General features: G+C 38.2%; 1 protein-coding gene across 1 annotated transcript in view; it reads left to right on the forward strand.

The window, feature by feature from the left end:
• The window catches only part of LOC106553328 (collagen alpha-6(VI) chain), a 62,243-nt gene that overhangs the window by 35,942 nt on the left and 10,271 nt on the right, over positions 1–16,030 (forward strand). The window contains exons 17-26 of the mRNA XM_087714383.1: positions 35–88; positions 2,723–2,758; positions 8,105–8,167; positions 8,872–8,934; positions 9,775–9,837; positions 12,381–12,443; positions 13,351–13,401; positions 14,407–14,442; positions 15,124–15,186; positions 15,678–15,740. Coding sequence (XP_087570509.1) covers positions 35–88; positions 2,723–2,758; positions 8,105–8,167; positions 8,872–8,934; positions 9,775–9,837; positions 12,381–12,443; positions 13,351–13,401; positions 14,407–14,442; positions 15,124–15,186; positions 15,678–15,740 — 555 coding nt within the window. The remainder of the gene's footprint in view (positions 1–34; positions 89–2,722; positions 2,759–8,104; positions 8,168–8,871; positions 8,935–9,774; positions 9,838–12,380; positions 12,444–13,350; positions 13,402–14,406; positions 14,443–15,123; positions 15,187–15,677; positions 15,741–16,030) is intronic.

Below are 16,030 nucleotides of genomic sequence, written 5' to 3' on the forward strand. Positions count from 1 at the left end.
ACATTCAAAATAAAACATAGTGTTTTGTTTATAGGGTGAAAGGGGACCCTTTGGACCTACAGGAGATCCAGGATCCAAAGGAACCAAAGTAAGAACCAAAGAAAGAAAAATTTATATTGATTTTTCTTATGAGTGATCCTCATGATAGTATATCGAAGGCCATTTCCAAATTTGTTCATAGTATTAGACAGAAAGAAGCTGCTAACTCAAATGTTTCTTTTCTTAGGGCTCTTACCTGCATTGCAGCATCTAAAGTGGCAAAATAAAAGTCCAGAGCAGTCCTGTTGTTGTACCTCCAAAATGAGGCTAGAAAAATTGTTGCATCTACATGAGACTGAGGGCTTTTATAGACAGAGGAACAAGTGAGATGATTCAAGATGTTCAAGATGTTATTGCTTCTATCACCCCCCATCAAATCCTTCACCATAACTATCCCTGCTTTTATCTCCATATTTGCTGGAGATTGTGACTGTTATAGCTGTTGAAGTTAACAATGGTGATAAGCTAACCTGAAAATAAGGCCAGAGATCACCATAGTGCGAGCCAGTAGGAATATTGAACCTCTGGGACAAAGGTTGTCAAGCCTTTTGAGATAAGTACTGCATGGTTGTATGAGAGGGATGCAATACCAAGACTCACATGTGATACTAACTACTGATATAGTGTGACCAGTTTGGGTTTGTTTAGTACCATATTTTTCAGAGTATAAGATGCACTGAGATTTTGAAGAGTCAATTTTTTAAAAAAAGTTTTTCATGAAAATGGGCCCGTTTTCTTTTCAAAAAAGGGCATAAATAGCCTTTAGGAGGCTTGTAGAGTGCTTGGGGGGGGCATTTTTCGCTCATTTCTGCCTTCCCCAGCTCCCAGGAGCACTCTGGAAGCCTCCTAAAGGCTATGCATGGCCATTTTGATGAAGGGGGGAGGGTTTCAGGAGGCAAGAAATGCTGTATTCAGTGTATAAGACGCACCCAGATTTTCAGCCTCTTTTCTGAGGGAAAAAGGTGCGTCTTATACTCCGAAAAATACAGTATGCTTTATATGTTTTGGAAGTGTTGTGTACTCAGTAAGTATGGTGCAACAAACCATGGCTAAATATAGTGCATCAACCCAGAGAAACACATTTGACTGCAAATTGTTCCTTAACTCAGCTCATATTTCTAGCATTCATAGTTAATTTATTAAATCAGGACTGAAGAATCTGAAGCTCTTCAGATGTAACCATACTGTCAGTAATGCTGCAATATGGCCAATGATGAATGTTGAAGTAAATTGTTGCATATATATTGCATTGATACTTTGTTCCTGCCTTAAAATATCTGAATTCTTATAAATTATTTAAATAAATATTTATGCCATATGATCACCTTTATCATTTGGACCAGCTTACCCCTGTCTCAGATGTTTGGATAGATCATTGATGGTGACATAGGATAAACCAGAGAATCACAATCAGATGAGCTAATTCTACTTTATTATGAAGCTAGATTGAAAGGATCTTTTTTTTAAGTCTGAGAGCATAATCTTCATCCCTGCCACCAGCCTTTAAAACCCAAGATACTAGAGTATGTGCTTTTCTTCTGAACCTATCCAGTGCAGACTCTATATGAAGGGTCTTCAAACTGTGGCCCACGGACCGTATATGGCCTGCCGAAGCCATTAATCCAGCCCAGGCAGGACCATGAGACTGCCCTGTCCACATCACCCCACCCACCCGCCAGCCCCCACCCTTCGGCCAAGTGTAGGACTTAACTTCGCGAACCTGTGGGCTGGAACTGGAAGGTAAGGCCAAACATTTTGGCTGTAGAGACATTCTGGAGATAGATGAGGTGAAAAATAGGATGCACAGACAGCTGGGGAGGCCAAAAACTGGCCTGTTTTAGCCCATTTTTGGCCTACAGAGAGGTTCTGGAGGTGAAAACCAGGCCTGTTTTAGCCTGTTTTGGGCCAAAAAATGGCCCATTTTAGCCTGTTTCTAGCCTGCGGAGGCCTTGTGCAGGTGGGGAAGGTGAAAAATGGGGCTTGCAGGCACCCTGGGAAAGCCAAAAATTGGTCCATTTTTCACCTCCCCTGTCTCCATAAGATAGAAAGAGAGAATAGGACAAAGAGAGAGAGAAAGAAGGATAAAGAGGGAGAGGGAGAGAGGGAGGGAAGAAGGGAGGGAGGGAGAGAGAGAGAGAGAGAGAGAGACTTGTTGATTGTAAGCTCCTTAGGGCTGAGAAGAATTGCTGCAAAACTGAGTTTATTGAAGTGTACCACTAGACTCCTAAACAACTGAAAAATCAATCAAGTAAAAAGAAAAGTCAATTAAAAGGGCAACATCCAAACAAAAGCAAATAAAACAACCCCAGAAACAAAACAAATTGAAGTTTAATTTGTGTGTATTGAACTGTTAAATTGGCCATGCCACCCAGTCACATGACCACCTAGCCACGCCCACCAATCCAGTTTGGCCCCCCCAACAGTCTCAGGAATCGTAAATTGGCCCCCTGTTTAAAACGTTTAAGGACCCCTGCTCTATACTATCTCTTACCTGACTGCTCCCGTGTCTTTGCCTAATCTCTCCTAATCTCTTTCCCACCTTTGCATCATTCAATGTAGTGCCTTGAAAGAGATTGAGAGGGAAATCTCCTGAATGCCACCCTGTATATAAATAACTGTACCAAAGTATAAGTTGTGTAAACATTGAACAGTTTCTAACTTCCTTTAATTTTTTTTATCTCAGGGATACCAAGGTAAAAGAGGTCACCAAGGCTTCCAGGTAAGCATACCTTATTAAATGTTTAAGTGAAAATTGATTCACTCTTTTTTCTTTCATGACAATATGCTAGCTGCTCTTACAAAATAAAAATACTGATATTGATACTGATAATGCAAATATTACTGTTTAACAGTAATAAAAAACAAAGAAAAAACAGATTCTTGGGCTTCCCATTGTGGCCCCGCTTGGGGAGCCCAAAGGAACATGCAGTTGTGAAGTTGATTAGTGCCACAAGAAGTCACCCTTTGCCTTTGTCAACTAATTTTACCTGGGCTAAAATTGCCTTCTTGAAAATTTTCTTGCCTCCTTGAAATTATTAAATATTTTTTAATATTTTAATTCTAACATTACAATTTTTATATACTGTTTCTTAGTATGATACCATATTGTACATTGCCAAGAATCTCTCTTTGAGATGGGGAGTTCAGAAATGTGAAATACAGATAGATAGATAGATAGATAGATAGATAGATAGATAGATAGATAGATAGATAGACAGACAGACAGACAGACAGACAGACAGACAGACAGACAGACAGACAGACAGACAGACAGACAAGCAAATTGACAGACAGATAGACATGGCAAAACAAAATATTACATGGCTACAGGGGTGGGTTCCTGCCAATTCTAACCTCTTCTATAGAAGAGGTTCCACAAATCTACTGTGCCATTTAGAACCGGTTCCAATTTCCTCTCCACACCCGTCCACCCATCATCAAGATGAAGAGTGAGAGGAGGAATTCTGGGAGTTGAAGTCCACAAGTCTTAAAGCTGTCAGGTTTGAACACCCCTGGGTTTTTTTCCTAAAGGGTTAGTGGTGCAAGAGTCTTGTAACTTGACAGCTTTAAGACTTGCATGCTTCAAATGCCAGAGTTTCTGAGCCAACATTTTGGTTGCTAAGCAAGAGTGTTGTTAAGTGAGTTTCACCACATTTTATAAGTTGGCCATTCCCACCCAGTCACATGGTTGGCAAGCAACTCCCACCCGGTGACGTGGCCAGCAAGCCACTCCCACAAAGCAGCCACACCTATAGAAGAGGTTCTAAAAAATTTTGAAACCCACCACTGCATGGGTAGTATATTAAAAAGTAGCAGGCAAAGCAAACAATACCTGGCAATGGACCACTTGGTTAGCTAAAGATCACGTAGTCTGATTGCAAGCAATGGCATGATAAAATAACAACATTGTGCATTGAAATATCTGCAAGAAATACCATTGATCTGCAAGCAAAAACTGGTGGTACCACAAAATAAAATAAAATAATTTTATTTTATCCTGTGGCAAAAGAAAGGAAAGGTAGGAACAATAGTAACTGGTTTCTTGGATTAAAACACAAAACAACTGGAGGATCACTTGAATCCCATTAGCATTGACAAAGTTATCATGAGTCTATTGCAGAAGACAGCTTTATTTTGAACAGCTTACATTCTGCAATTGTAATCTTTAACACCATTAAACACCCCCTATCTCAAGTCCTTGGAAAAGACTTAATAGGTGCGCAGAAATAATAAATGCAGTCTAAACTTCTGACTGAGTGTGTGACCAATCATAATAATAAATCAGGAGGGTTAACGTAATTTCCTCCTCCAGTCATGCTGGCTCAGGAACTCTGGCATTGAAGTGTGCAAGTCTTAAAGCTGCCAAGTTACAAGACCCTAGCACCCATAACCCTTTAGAAAAAAAAACCCAGGGATGTTCAAACTTGACAGCTTTAAGACTTGTGGAAAATGAACAAAAAAATGAACAAAATCCCCCCCTCTCTCTCCTCCATTCCCTCTTTTTCTTTCTCCTTCCCCCCTCTCTCGCTATCTATCTATCTATCTATCTATCTATCTATCTATCTATCTATCTATCTATCTATCTATCTATCTATCTATCTATCTATCTATCTATCTATCTATCTATCTATCTATCTACCTACCTACCTACCTACCTACCTACCTACCTACCTACCTACCTACCTACCTACCTACCTACCTACCTACCTACCTACCTACCTACCTACCTATCTATCTATCTATCTATCTATCTATCTATCTATCTATCTATCTATCTAGAGGTTCCACAAATCTACTGTGCCATTTAGAACCGGTTCCAATTCCCTCTCCACACCCGTCCACCCATCATCAAGATGAAGAGTGAGAGGAGGAATTCTGGAGTTGAAGTCCACAAGTCTTAAAGCTGTTAAGTTTGAACATCTCTGGTTTTTTTTTTCTAAAGGGTTACGGGTGCTAGGGTCTTGTAACTTGGCAGCTTTAAGACTTGCACACTTCAATGCCAGAGTTCCTGAGCCAACATGACTGGAGGAGGAATTCTGGGAATTGAAGTCCACAGGTCTTAAAGCTGTCAAGTTTGAACACCCCTGGGTTTTTTTTCCTAAAGGGTTAGGGGTGCAAGGGTCTTGTAACTTGACAGCTTTAAGACTTGCATGCTTCAAATGCCAGAGTTTCTGAGCCAACATTTTGGTTGCTAAGCAAGAGCATTGTTAAATGAATTTCAGCACATTTAATTAGCCACGCCTACCCAGTCACATGATTGCCAAGCCATGCCCACTCGGTCACATGGCTGGCAAGCCACTCCCACCCAATCACATGGCTGGCAAGCCACTCCCACAAAGCAGGCCACACCTACAGAAGAGGTTCTAAAAATTTTGAAACCCACCACTGCTATCTATCTATCTATCTATCTATCTATCTATCTATCTATCTATCTATCTATCTATCATCTCTTTTTCTTAAATATATTTTAATATAAAATTATAGTAATTTCAAGGACATATTGTTCATCTTGAATATATCAATGTAGCACTTTTCTCAGTCTAACTAACCTTGGTGGCCTCTTTCTGTAAACTTCCTTAAGTGTTTATAAAAAGAGAAAAGTTAGGTATTAAATTCAATAAAAATAGCATAATAAAATAAAATTACATTTTTCATTAAAGAATGACATTTCTGAAACCATGTGGAGAAAAGAAGTGCAACCAATATCATTACACCACATAATTCTCCTATGTGCTGCTTGATGGGATCCTACAATTCCCTACAGTAGATCCCCCAGTAGCGGTCTTGACTTCCCCAGCATTGATTCCATCCGAAATCTCAGAGGGTCTCAAGGCCGAGGGCTGCAAGGCTGAGCTGGTCATCCGTAAAATACACCAGGCAGCTTCCTGGCATTGCGAGCTGCTACAGTAGCCTCCTTTTTCAACAGGACCTCATTGGTTTGGCTTAGACAGCTACAGGCCAGGCTTGCTCCTGATGATATGTGTCTCCACCAGATGTCAACAAACTGGTGGCAGACATATGCAAGCCTATTCAGGTGGGGGGCTCACACCCTGAACCAAGTAGCACAAGGACACTGGAGTGCCCAGGAGTTATGAAACGGCATCAACTGGCTGGAGCTGCAGGCCATCTATCTAGCCCTCCATGAATTTCGGGACTTGGTGATGACCAACCACATATTGGTCCTCACCGACAACATGGCCTCCAATGCACATGTCAACCGCCAAGGGGGCACTCGGTCCAAGTCCTTGATGCTAGAAGGGGAGAGACTCCACCATTGGGCGGAAGCCCATTTGTTATCAATCCGGGCAGAACACATATCGGGCATAGCCAACATACAGGCTGATTGGTTGAGCAGGGCCACGGTGGACCAAGTGGAGTGGTGGCTCCATCCGGCCTTGTTCCAGGAGCTATCTCACCGATTCGACCAGCCCAAAATGGACCTCTTTGCTCAACCTCACAAAGCGCATCTGCCACGGTTTTTCACCAGATTCCAAGGTGGAGGCACCGATGCACTTCGCAGCCCTTGGCCAGGAGGCCTCCTGTATGCCTTTCCACCTCTTCCACTGGTGCCATTTCTCATTCAGAAGATTCTGGCGGAGCAGGCAGAAGTTCTCCTGGTCACTCCGATGTGGCCCAGACGCCCCTGGTATGCTGACCTTATCCATCTGTTGGTCTCATGCCCTTGGAGAATTCCAGACAATCGGATATGCCTATCTCAGGGGGCCCTCATCCACCCGAATCCCCAACTGTTACAGTTAGCCGTGTGGCACATGAGCGGACTATCTTGATCCGACAGCACTTCTCCGATAAAGTCATTGACACAATCCAGGCAGCACGCCACCTGTCCATGGAATGCATCTACGAGGCCACTTGGCAGGCATTCTGCAGGTGGGGCCATGCAGCCGGCGTTGACCCTATCAAGGTTTCTATACCACAGGTACTAGGCTTCTTACAGATGGGCATGGACAAGGGACTGACTCCCAATACCCTCTGCAGTACCATATCATTCAGGAGGTCAGAGGCACTATTTGTGTCCTTTCAGCCAACATCTATGGGACAGAAAGTCTCCTCCAATACCATCGGGCACTGGTTGAAGGTGTGTATTGCCCTCGCCTATGACAGCCAATCCAGACCGGTCCCCAGACACATCACTCCCCACTCCACCAGAAGTGCGGCCACCACAGTGGCCTTGCCAACACATATTAAAATATATATTTGCATATCCTGTAACTTTGTTTCTTGATTTTGTGGTGCAATACAGAGAGATGGGGGACGAATCTAGGATTTTATGGTTTTAAATTCTACTCACTTACCTACTTACCCTCATATGTATCAATTAATCTATCTACCTCCAAAAATTGCAAAAGTACATAAGATATTTCTTTGTGCAATTCCAAGCACTAAGATGTGGATGGCTGTTAAAGCTAATGCTCTACATACAGTCATTTAAAATGCGAATATTTGTGAGCTCAATTCCCAGTAGAGACTTTGAACCCCATAGACTACATTTACAAGTAGTCCTCGATTTAAACAGTTCATTTAGTAACCGTTCAAAGTTACAATGGCACTGAAAAAAGTAGCTTATGACTGTTTTTCACACTAACCACTGTTGCAGCATCCCCATGGTAATGTGATCCAAATCCAGGAACTTGACAACTGACTCATATTTATGATGGTTGTAGTGTCCCGGGGTCACATGATTCCCTTTTGCAACCATCCAACCAGAAAAGTCAATGGGGAATCCAGATCTACTTAACAACCACGCTACTAAGTTAAGAAATGCAATGATTCACTTAACAACTGTGTCAAGAAAAGTCGTAAATTGGGGCAAACTCACTTAACAAATGTTTCATTTAGCAACATAAATTTTGGGCTCAATTGTGGTCATAACACAAGGACTACCTGTATTTGATGAGTCCAGTGAGGACAAAGCTGGCAAAGTATGGCCTCCTGTTAGTCCAGGTAGCAAAAGATTTGAATATTCTATATTATTTTGTTTAGCTTGACTATGGGTTACTTTCTTTTAATGGATCCTTTTTTTAAGCAGTCATTTCTGTTATTACAGGGAGGAAATGGAGCCCAGGGTCCAAGGGGTTTTCCTGGAGATCAAGGATTTAAGGGCCCACAGGTGAATTCAAAATTGAATTGCAACTATCCAAAAAAAGGACTTGATCTACCTTCATGACTTGTTAGTTTTTTCAAAGTAAAGAAATTGGAAGATGCTGCATTTCTTCTAAATCTCTAACATCGAATCCTCTTCAAATGCACAGAACATGTCTTCTAAGGAAAAAATGCAACTTCTTGACTGGACAATGATTGATGTAGCTGAGTTGAAGTTGATGTTAAATCTTCTTGAGTAAATTCATGTAATTTTCTTAGTAATAATTTGTCATTTGGTTCTTTGATGATGTTTTTTCCATGTTCTCAATTCAGTCTATAGCCCTCAGATTTTCTGGTGGTGTTATATCCAATTACTAATCAGATCTAATCTGCTTACCTTTTCCTGAGATAAGACAGAGTTTTTGAAGGTACTGTTTGAAAAGAGCAGTTGACTAATACAATCATAAGATGGAGTGTATTTCAGATAAAGAAATGTAAACAGGAAGAAACAAAATATCCCCAATTAATTGAGTCAACATTTCTTTATAATGATTTCATTGACTTATTTTCAGTCATTGTTTTTAATCAACAATTGTCAAAATTAGTAATGGATTTCCAAGAAACTGTTGCTTAGTATCTGAATTGTTTTAATGAATAAGTAGAAATAAGACTTTAAATCTGCATCCTTTGGGTGTTCTGTTTGAAGTTAATACTGGTTTTTTATGTTTCTAGGGTGAAAAAGGACTTCAGGGAGTGAAAGGAATGAAAGGAAATTCAGGAAGGAAAGGATTCCCAGTATGCCTCAATAATAAATAAATAAATAAATAAATAAATAAATAAATAAATAAATAAATAAATAAATAAATAAATAAATAACTAAATAAATGTGTGTGTGTGTGTGTGTGTGTGTGTGTGTGTGTGTATGTTGTATTTATGCTGATAAAAGGGGAGTGGGTTGTCCCCTCACAAGGTTTTGTTTTTTGTTTTTGTTTTTATCTGCTTCAGGTAATGCTATGCCAAAATCTACTGAATAATTTTTCTGAAATTATCTCTGCAGAATTTGTTGGTCTTTTACTCTGTTTTGGGGAGCTTGTTAATCTTTTGAGCTTGTGAATCTTTTTAGCTTATTTATTTATTGGGAATAGTAGAGTACTAGTAGCGCTAGTCATGGTGTTAGGTATTTCTCTTATATATCTCCCATCATTCTGAAGACTTGATACCTGTCCATCCATCCCAATCTGAAAAAGTCTTCTGAGTTTTCTGATTAGGTTTTCTCTTAGGACTGACCTCATCAGGTAAAGTTGGGAAGGCTGCAGGTCTTTGGAGAAGTTCTTGCATCCATGGAGGAATATTCCCCTCTCTTCATACATAATCTAATTTCTGGCCATTCAGAAATTAGAAAAGATCACTTCTCTCCATCCAGGATAATTTCAATGAAATTATTATTCTCTTGGAATGAAATTTTCAAAGCTAAGCCTCTTTCTTCAAGTGGAATTGGAAGTGGAAGGACAAAACAAGAACAGCATATGCCTCATTTGACATTCTTATAATGGCATCAAATTATGGGAGAATTTTATGTGAAGCATTATCTTATTTAATCAACTCCAGATGAGTTTATCTCTTTATTTATTTTAGGGTGTTCCAGGAAGAATAGGTACAGTAGGTGTTCCTGGGAAATTGGGACCCAGAGGGAATAAGGTATCAAATTTTACTTTTCTTTAGAAGCAACAGTGTATCTCTATATTCCTTTTCAGGATATGTTCATATTTACTTTGATATTGTCCTCTGCCTAAAAAGAAGGTTGTCAACAGAAGATTGTTCTCAAATATAACATCATTGCCTTCCAAGGGCTTGGAAACATGTAGAAATTGTTCTCAAACTGTGCAGTTTAATGTGATGAAAGGGAAATGTAATAAAATATGGTACATGGAAAAATAATATTATATATAATTTTCTTTGCCAACGGTAGTATTGATGTTGATTGCCATTGCCTTTTTCTAAGAATCAAGTTTAACTTCCCAGCTCTGGAATTCTTAGGTTGTTGTCTATCCAAGTATGTTCATGGCTGACCTTGTTTAGCATCTAAGATTTGCCAAGATTGATTAGGTAGTGAGACTATTAAATTTAAGTTAGATTTAATTTTAACTTTATAAATTTATTTTTATTAATCATAGTGAAGACAGTATAGAGATCTTCAAGTTTCTGGGTTCTATAATTTCCAAGGATTTGAAATGGACACCTAACATTAGAACTATCATTAAAAAGGCACAACAAAGAATATTGTTCCTGTGTTAACTAAGCTTGGACTGCCCAAGGAGCTGCTGATACAGTTATACAGAGGAATTATTGAGTCTGTCATTTGTACTTTTATAACTGTCTGGTTTGGCACAGCAACCAAACAGGACAGGTACAGATTTCAATGGATAGTTAGGACTGCAGAAAAAACAATTGCAGCCAGTCTATCTTCCATTGAGGACCTGTATACCGCATGGGTTAGAAAGAGACTGAGAAATTATCTATAAACCCCTCTCATCCTGGACATCTCCTCTCCTCAGGGTGCCACTTTAGCACATTGCATACTACAACAACTAGTCACAAAGAATTTTTCCCTTGTGCCATCACTCTGTTGAACACCTAATTACCACAATACTACTCTGTCTTATGTATAAAGATATTTAACCATGTAATATAGTTCTATTACTATTATCCTTCTCATTTTTCTATTATATTCTCCTATGGGTGTTGTAAGGCCTTGCCTCTCCAATCTTCCCAAGAAAGCAGGATTCTTGAAACAGCAATGGTTCCAAAAGGAGCTTTTATTGAAAGGTTTGTGATAACAAGAGATCTAGGCAAGAACTGAAGCTTCTCACTTAAAGCCAGCTATTTAAAGCAATGCTAACCAAACCCTTCCCACACTACGTCATTGCAGGGAAACAGAAACTTCATATAGAGATTAACACAATAATGCAGGAAACAGACACTTGAAACAGAAACTTCATATACAGATCACTCCATTTCTCCCCCCTTCCTCCTACCAAAATGCCAGTGTCCCTGTAGAAATATCTGGGACCTGATAGGTATCTTATTATTATATTACTTTATTGTTTGTATGTACACTGTAAGCTTATATCTGGAAACAAATTTCTTGTGTGTCAAATAAAGTATTCTACTCTACCCTACCCTACCCTACCCTACCCTACCCTACCCTACCCTACTCTACTCTACTTTATGCCATGCCACTCCACTCCTAATTGAAGTCTGCTTCCTTAAATGTCATCTAAAAGCAAAACTTATTCACCCCAAAAATGTGGATGGTAGAAACCACTGTAATATTGCCAATATTCTCTCCATTCTACATCATCATTCATCAATGTTAAAACAATTCACCCAAAATCCATTGCTAATTTATATAATATCCAATATACTCCTAAGAAATCTGAATCCACAAAATAGAAAATTGAATTGTTACAAAGATTCATGGCATAAATATCTCCTCACATTGGAGTAAGTGCTTTCTTCCTTGACCAATTGTGGAGGGAAAAATCCATTCTTTTTACAAGCAATTGCACTACAGCCAGGATCCCCAAACCCTGGGCGGTGGCCCACTACCAGGCTGCAGCCTGTTTGAAACTGGGCAGTATGAGTAATGGGCAAGCGTGTGCGTGGACCTCCACTTGTGTGAGCAGCAGGCAAGTGCAAGTATGCAAACTTCCACTCATGCGAATAAAGGGCATTTGAGGAGGGCACATGTGCTCCATTCATGTGAATGGAGCTTCACGCATGACTACTATCTACTCATGCGAATGGAGTTTTGTGCGTGAGCACAAGCATTGGCTACTTGCATGAGTGGAGCTTCGTGCTTGAGCGCAAGGATCTGTCAGTCACACATGAACCTCCATTAGTGTGAGCAGAGGGTGCACACACCTTCCACTTGCACTAATGGAGCTATGTGCCCGCATGTCTGCTGCGCCCCCCCCTCTCTCTCTCTCTCTCTCTCTCTCTCTCACACACACACACACACACACACACCACATTGGGCTGAGCTGCCAAGGTGGAAAGGTTGGGTACCATTGATCTACAGCGTTGCTCTACAGATCTTATGTAATTTATGTGATCTTCTGGATAGCTTTGGTGTTTAGTGTACAGCTATAATTAAATATACTGCTACAGTACTTTCACAATATATTATGGCATTGAAATTAGATTCAACTTAAGTATACCAGTTTTTTGTCCTTTCATAGGGAGAGTTTGGTGATGCTGGAATGAAGGGTGAGAGAGGATTACCTGGACTAAGGGGGCTAAGGGTTTGTATTAATATATTTAATTCCAATGTTCATCCCAACTACTATTTTATATTCTTTTTCATGTGCTGTTTTCATAATTCTCAGTTAAAAGAAAGACTGGGTTGCAGTAGCATTAGATTTGGACATAAAATATCTTTTGAAAGTCTCCATCAGATTCATGGACAGAGAAATTAAATGGCTTCTCCAAATTTTTCCAGGATAAATTTTTCAATATTTTCTCAGGGATAGAATACCCCCTCTAATGATGATATAAACAACACTCATAAAAATTAATGCGCAATATCACGTGTGTGTGTGTATGTGTGCACGCATGTTTGTGTCCGTGCGTGTGCGTGTGTGTCTGTGTGTGAAAAGTCAGGATGGCATATAACAACATATCTATTACACCTGCAGTTTTAGACCACATTCTTCATTTATTTTTTTACTGTGCTCCCAGGAATAATATGGTTTTCCTTATATTATCATTACATGCAATATAATTCTCCCAGAGTTACTTTGCAGAATGAGATGAATGACATATAAATTTAATAATTAAATAAAAATAAATAAATGTAATCAAGGAGTGAAAAGTTCAAGAACCTGCAGCTGTTGGATGATGACTATGAAAGGTGGGATATTCACACTACCCATTGCCTATTGTTAACACAGTAAGTCCAATAATACCACTCATCATCCATCTGAATTTCACTTTCTTTTCTCTTCTTTAAAAGAATCTACAAAGCTAGTAGGAAAAACATGCAAGATAATTTATTTTCCCATTCATGTTGGGGAATTTTCCCTAATCTTGTGACATCCAAATGCAATGAGAAAACTTGATAAAGTTAAGCAGTCAAATCCACCCTTTATTAATGTGTAGTTGTGGTGAGCACAAAAATCCTAATTAATATAAGTTAAAATTTTATTTTAGGGGGATAATGGTGCAATTGGATATGGTAAGCTGGGAAATAAAGGAATAAAGGTAAGTACAGTATTTCTTAAATGAAAATCAGACTTTCAATTATCATTGGATTGAATAGAAATAAAGCATGTTTTATTTTAGAGATAAGAACAAAATATAATATATTTTTGTGCACCAATTGTGACACTTTATCATCTTTTCACTTTGGAGAACTGGGCAAGAAATTGTGTAGTAGTTTTGGTATGTTTGCTTACTTAATTGTGAAGTATTCCAGCATAGTGAAAAATCAATGGTTCAAATCAAATGTAGGGTTTAGGTCAAAGCAAATAATGCAATTTGGGCACAAATCCAGATATGATGAAATATTTAGATTTGTTTTGGGGAGAGAAAATATTGCAGTTTTCAAACAATTTTTATTTTAGGAGTCAAAATCCATATTGGGAAGGTTTTTTTTTTGTTTCAGATCAATGGAAATCTGTATCAGGATTTGTGGCAATTTTTAAACCAAGAAAATATGTAGCTACCTAATCATTTCAATTGTTTAAGTTAAAAATAATAATATAATGTTAAAATAAATTGAAGGATAATTTTTAATCATAAGAAATTTCCATAGACTTTCAGAATTAGATTGTAGAAAACTTTAAAAGAAGAGACAGAAATAAATGGTTATTTATTTAATTATTTTAAGGGGAAATCCCATAATCAATTGTAATATGAAAACCATAACATATTCCCCAGATCTGTCTCAGAATTAGCAGAAGTTTGTGGAAGGGAAAGTTGGCTCTTTTTTTCTCCTCCCGCCCCCCCCCCCACTTCTTAAAGTGTAAAAAAAAAGTTATGTTTCATGTTGAATAAAATATTGAATAGAAGATAAACAATAGGATTGTCTGGGCACAATAAGGAAAAAGTTTATACATTCAAGTGAAGGGATATTTAAATGAATTGAATTCGGAGACCAGAAATATCTGATAAGCATTTTTTCATTGAGATGCTTGGTTTTTTTTTTAATGTTTGTTGCATCCTTTATTCAAGAATAAATTTTCTTCTTCCATTTGTGTGTTATAGGGGCAAAACGGATTTCCTGGAGATGTAGGGCAAGAGGTAATGGATGTTCCAAAAATGATATAAAAAAGGCTGTGTAACTGCATAGAATACAAATAAAATTGGACAACAGTGAACAGTCTCTTTGTGGTGGAAAATAAGTTATTTAGTCCCACAGGTTAAACCTTAATAAAGTAATTCAGTGGTTCAGCTTGGGTGTCATCTTATTCCGATCTATGACCAGTTTATATATATGGCTATCTATTTACACATTGATTCTAGATGGTTCATAATAATCCATTAAAACTAAAAACAAAGGTACTTTTTATACCTGGCACCAGACCAAACAGCCCCTGACTGGAATTGGTTGATTAATCATTGCATTACAGAGGACATTTTTCACCATATTTGAGCAAAGCAGAATGAGGTGTTCTTTTTGGGGTGGGGGGGGGGAAGAGATATCCTGGTAGTGCAGTTGTAGTATGACAGCAATTTGATTCTGGTAGAGGCATAGGTTTTGTGCTAGTTTGGATTTAACATTTTAATACGTTTTGTATTTTTAAAAATTCTTACAACTTATGTCTATTTAGAAATATATTTAACTGAGCTTAATAAGTTTCCAGATAAATTAAAATATGGTTGCTCTGTTAAGGTGTCTTTTATGAATTTTATAACAATCAGAAGTGTCTAATAATAATTTCACTTTAAAATTTATATTTTTTAAAAATTTATTTAATTTAGGGTGATGTTGGCAATCCTGGACTTTCAGGAGAAATTGGATTAGGAGGGATGCAAGGGCAAAAGGCAAGTAATTAATATATATTCTAAATTATATAAAAGTAATTCATAGTCAAGAACATAGTATGATTAATAATAAATCCAATTGTATCTATAAATGCTACTTTCAAAGGAAGGTCTGTTGCAGTATGACATAAACTGTTAAACAAGCAGGCTAAAAAATTATAATTAAAGGATTTAGGGCTTCTATGCACTTTGTGGAACTTTTATGAAAACTACTTTTTAAGATGATTGCAAAAATGGCTTAGAAAATGAAGAGAATTTGATAAATACTAGATACAAATCTAAATTCCCTTGGATTCATAGAATTAATTGTATATCTCTTTAAATGATAGCCATAAAGAATCAGAATTATTTGTTGATGTTATATAGGAACTTTAACTTATCACTTCAGATCACTTACTGGGTTTCATTAGCATCACTCACTTGAAATTTCCAGGATGGGTGACTGAAAGTTTTTTTTTTAATGATAGATTTTCCAATGTCATTGTTTTCAGGGTCCTGCAGGTGCCACCGGCCAAAAAGGAGCATTAGGAAACCATGGTCCTCCAGGTCGGCGGGTATGCAAATTTATACAATTTTCTGTAGTTAACTTTATTTTCAGGGAAATATGTATTTCAGAAAGATCCAATAGTAATTTGTAAAGAAAGTGAACTCTTTAAGTTTCGTTTTTTATGTTACTGTGGCAAGTGCATGTATTCTATTCTGATTGTCTCTGCTCATATAGATTGACTTTTTCTTAGGCCTAGGATGGAAAATGCATTGGTGGTATGTATCACTGGAGCTATTTGGTCTGGGTAGCTGAGCTCCGCCAGTCACATTGTACAGTTTTCTGCTGAAAACCAATGAA

Source organism: Thamnophis sirtalis, unplaced genomic scaffold, assembly GCF_051295495.1.
Source record: "Thamnophis sirtalis isolate CommonGarterSnake01/CBP01778 unplaced genomic scaffold, rThaSir2_p1.2 scaffold_4, whole genome shotgun sequence".
NCBI classification, from domain to species: domain Eukaryota; kingdom Metazoa; phylum Chordata; class Lepidosauria; order Squamata; family Natricidae; genus Thamnophis; species Thamnophis sirtalis.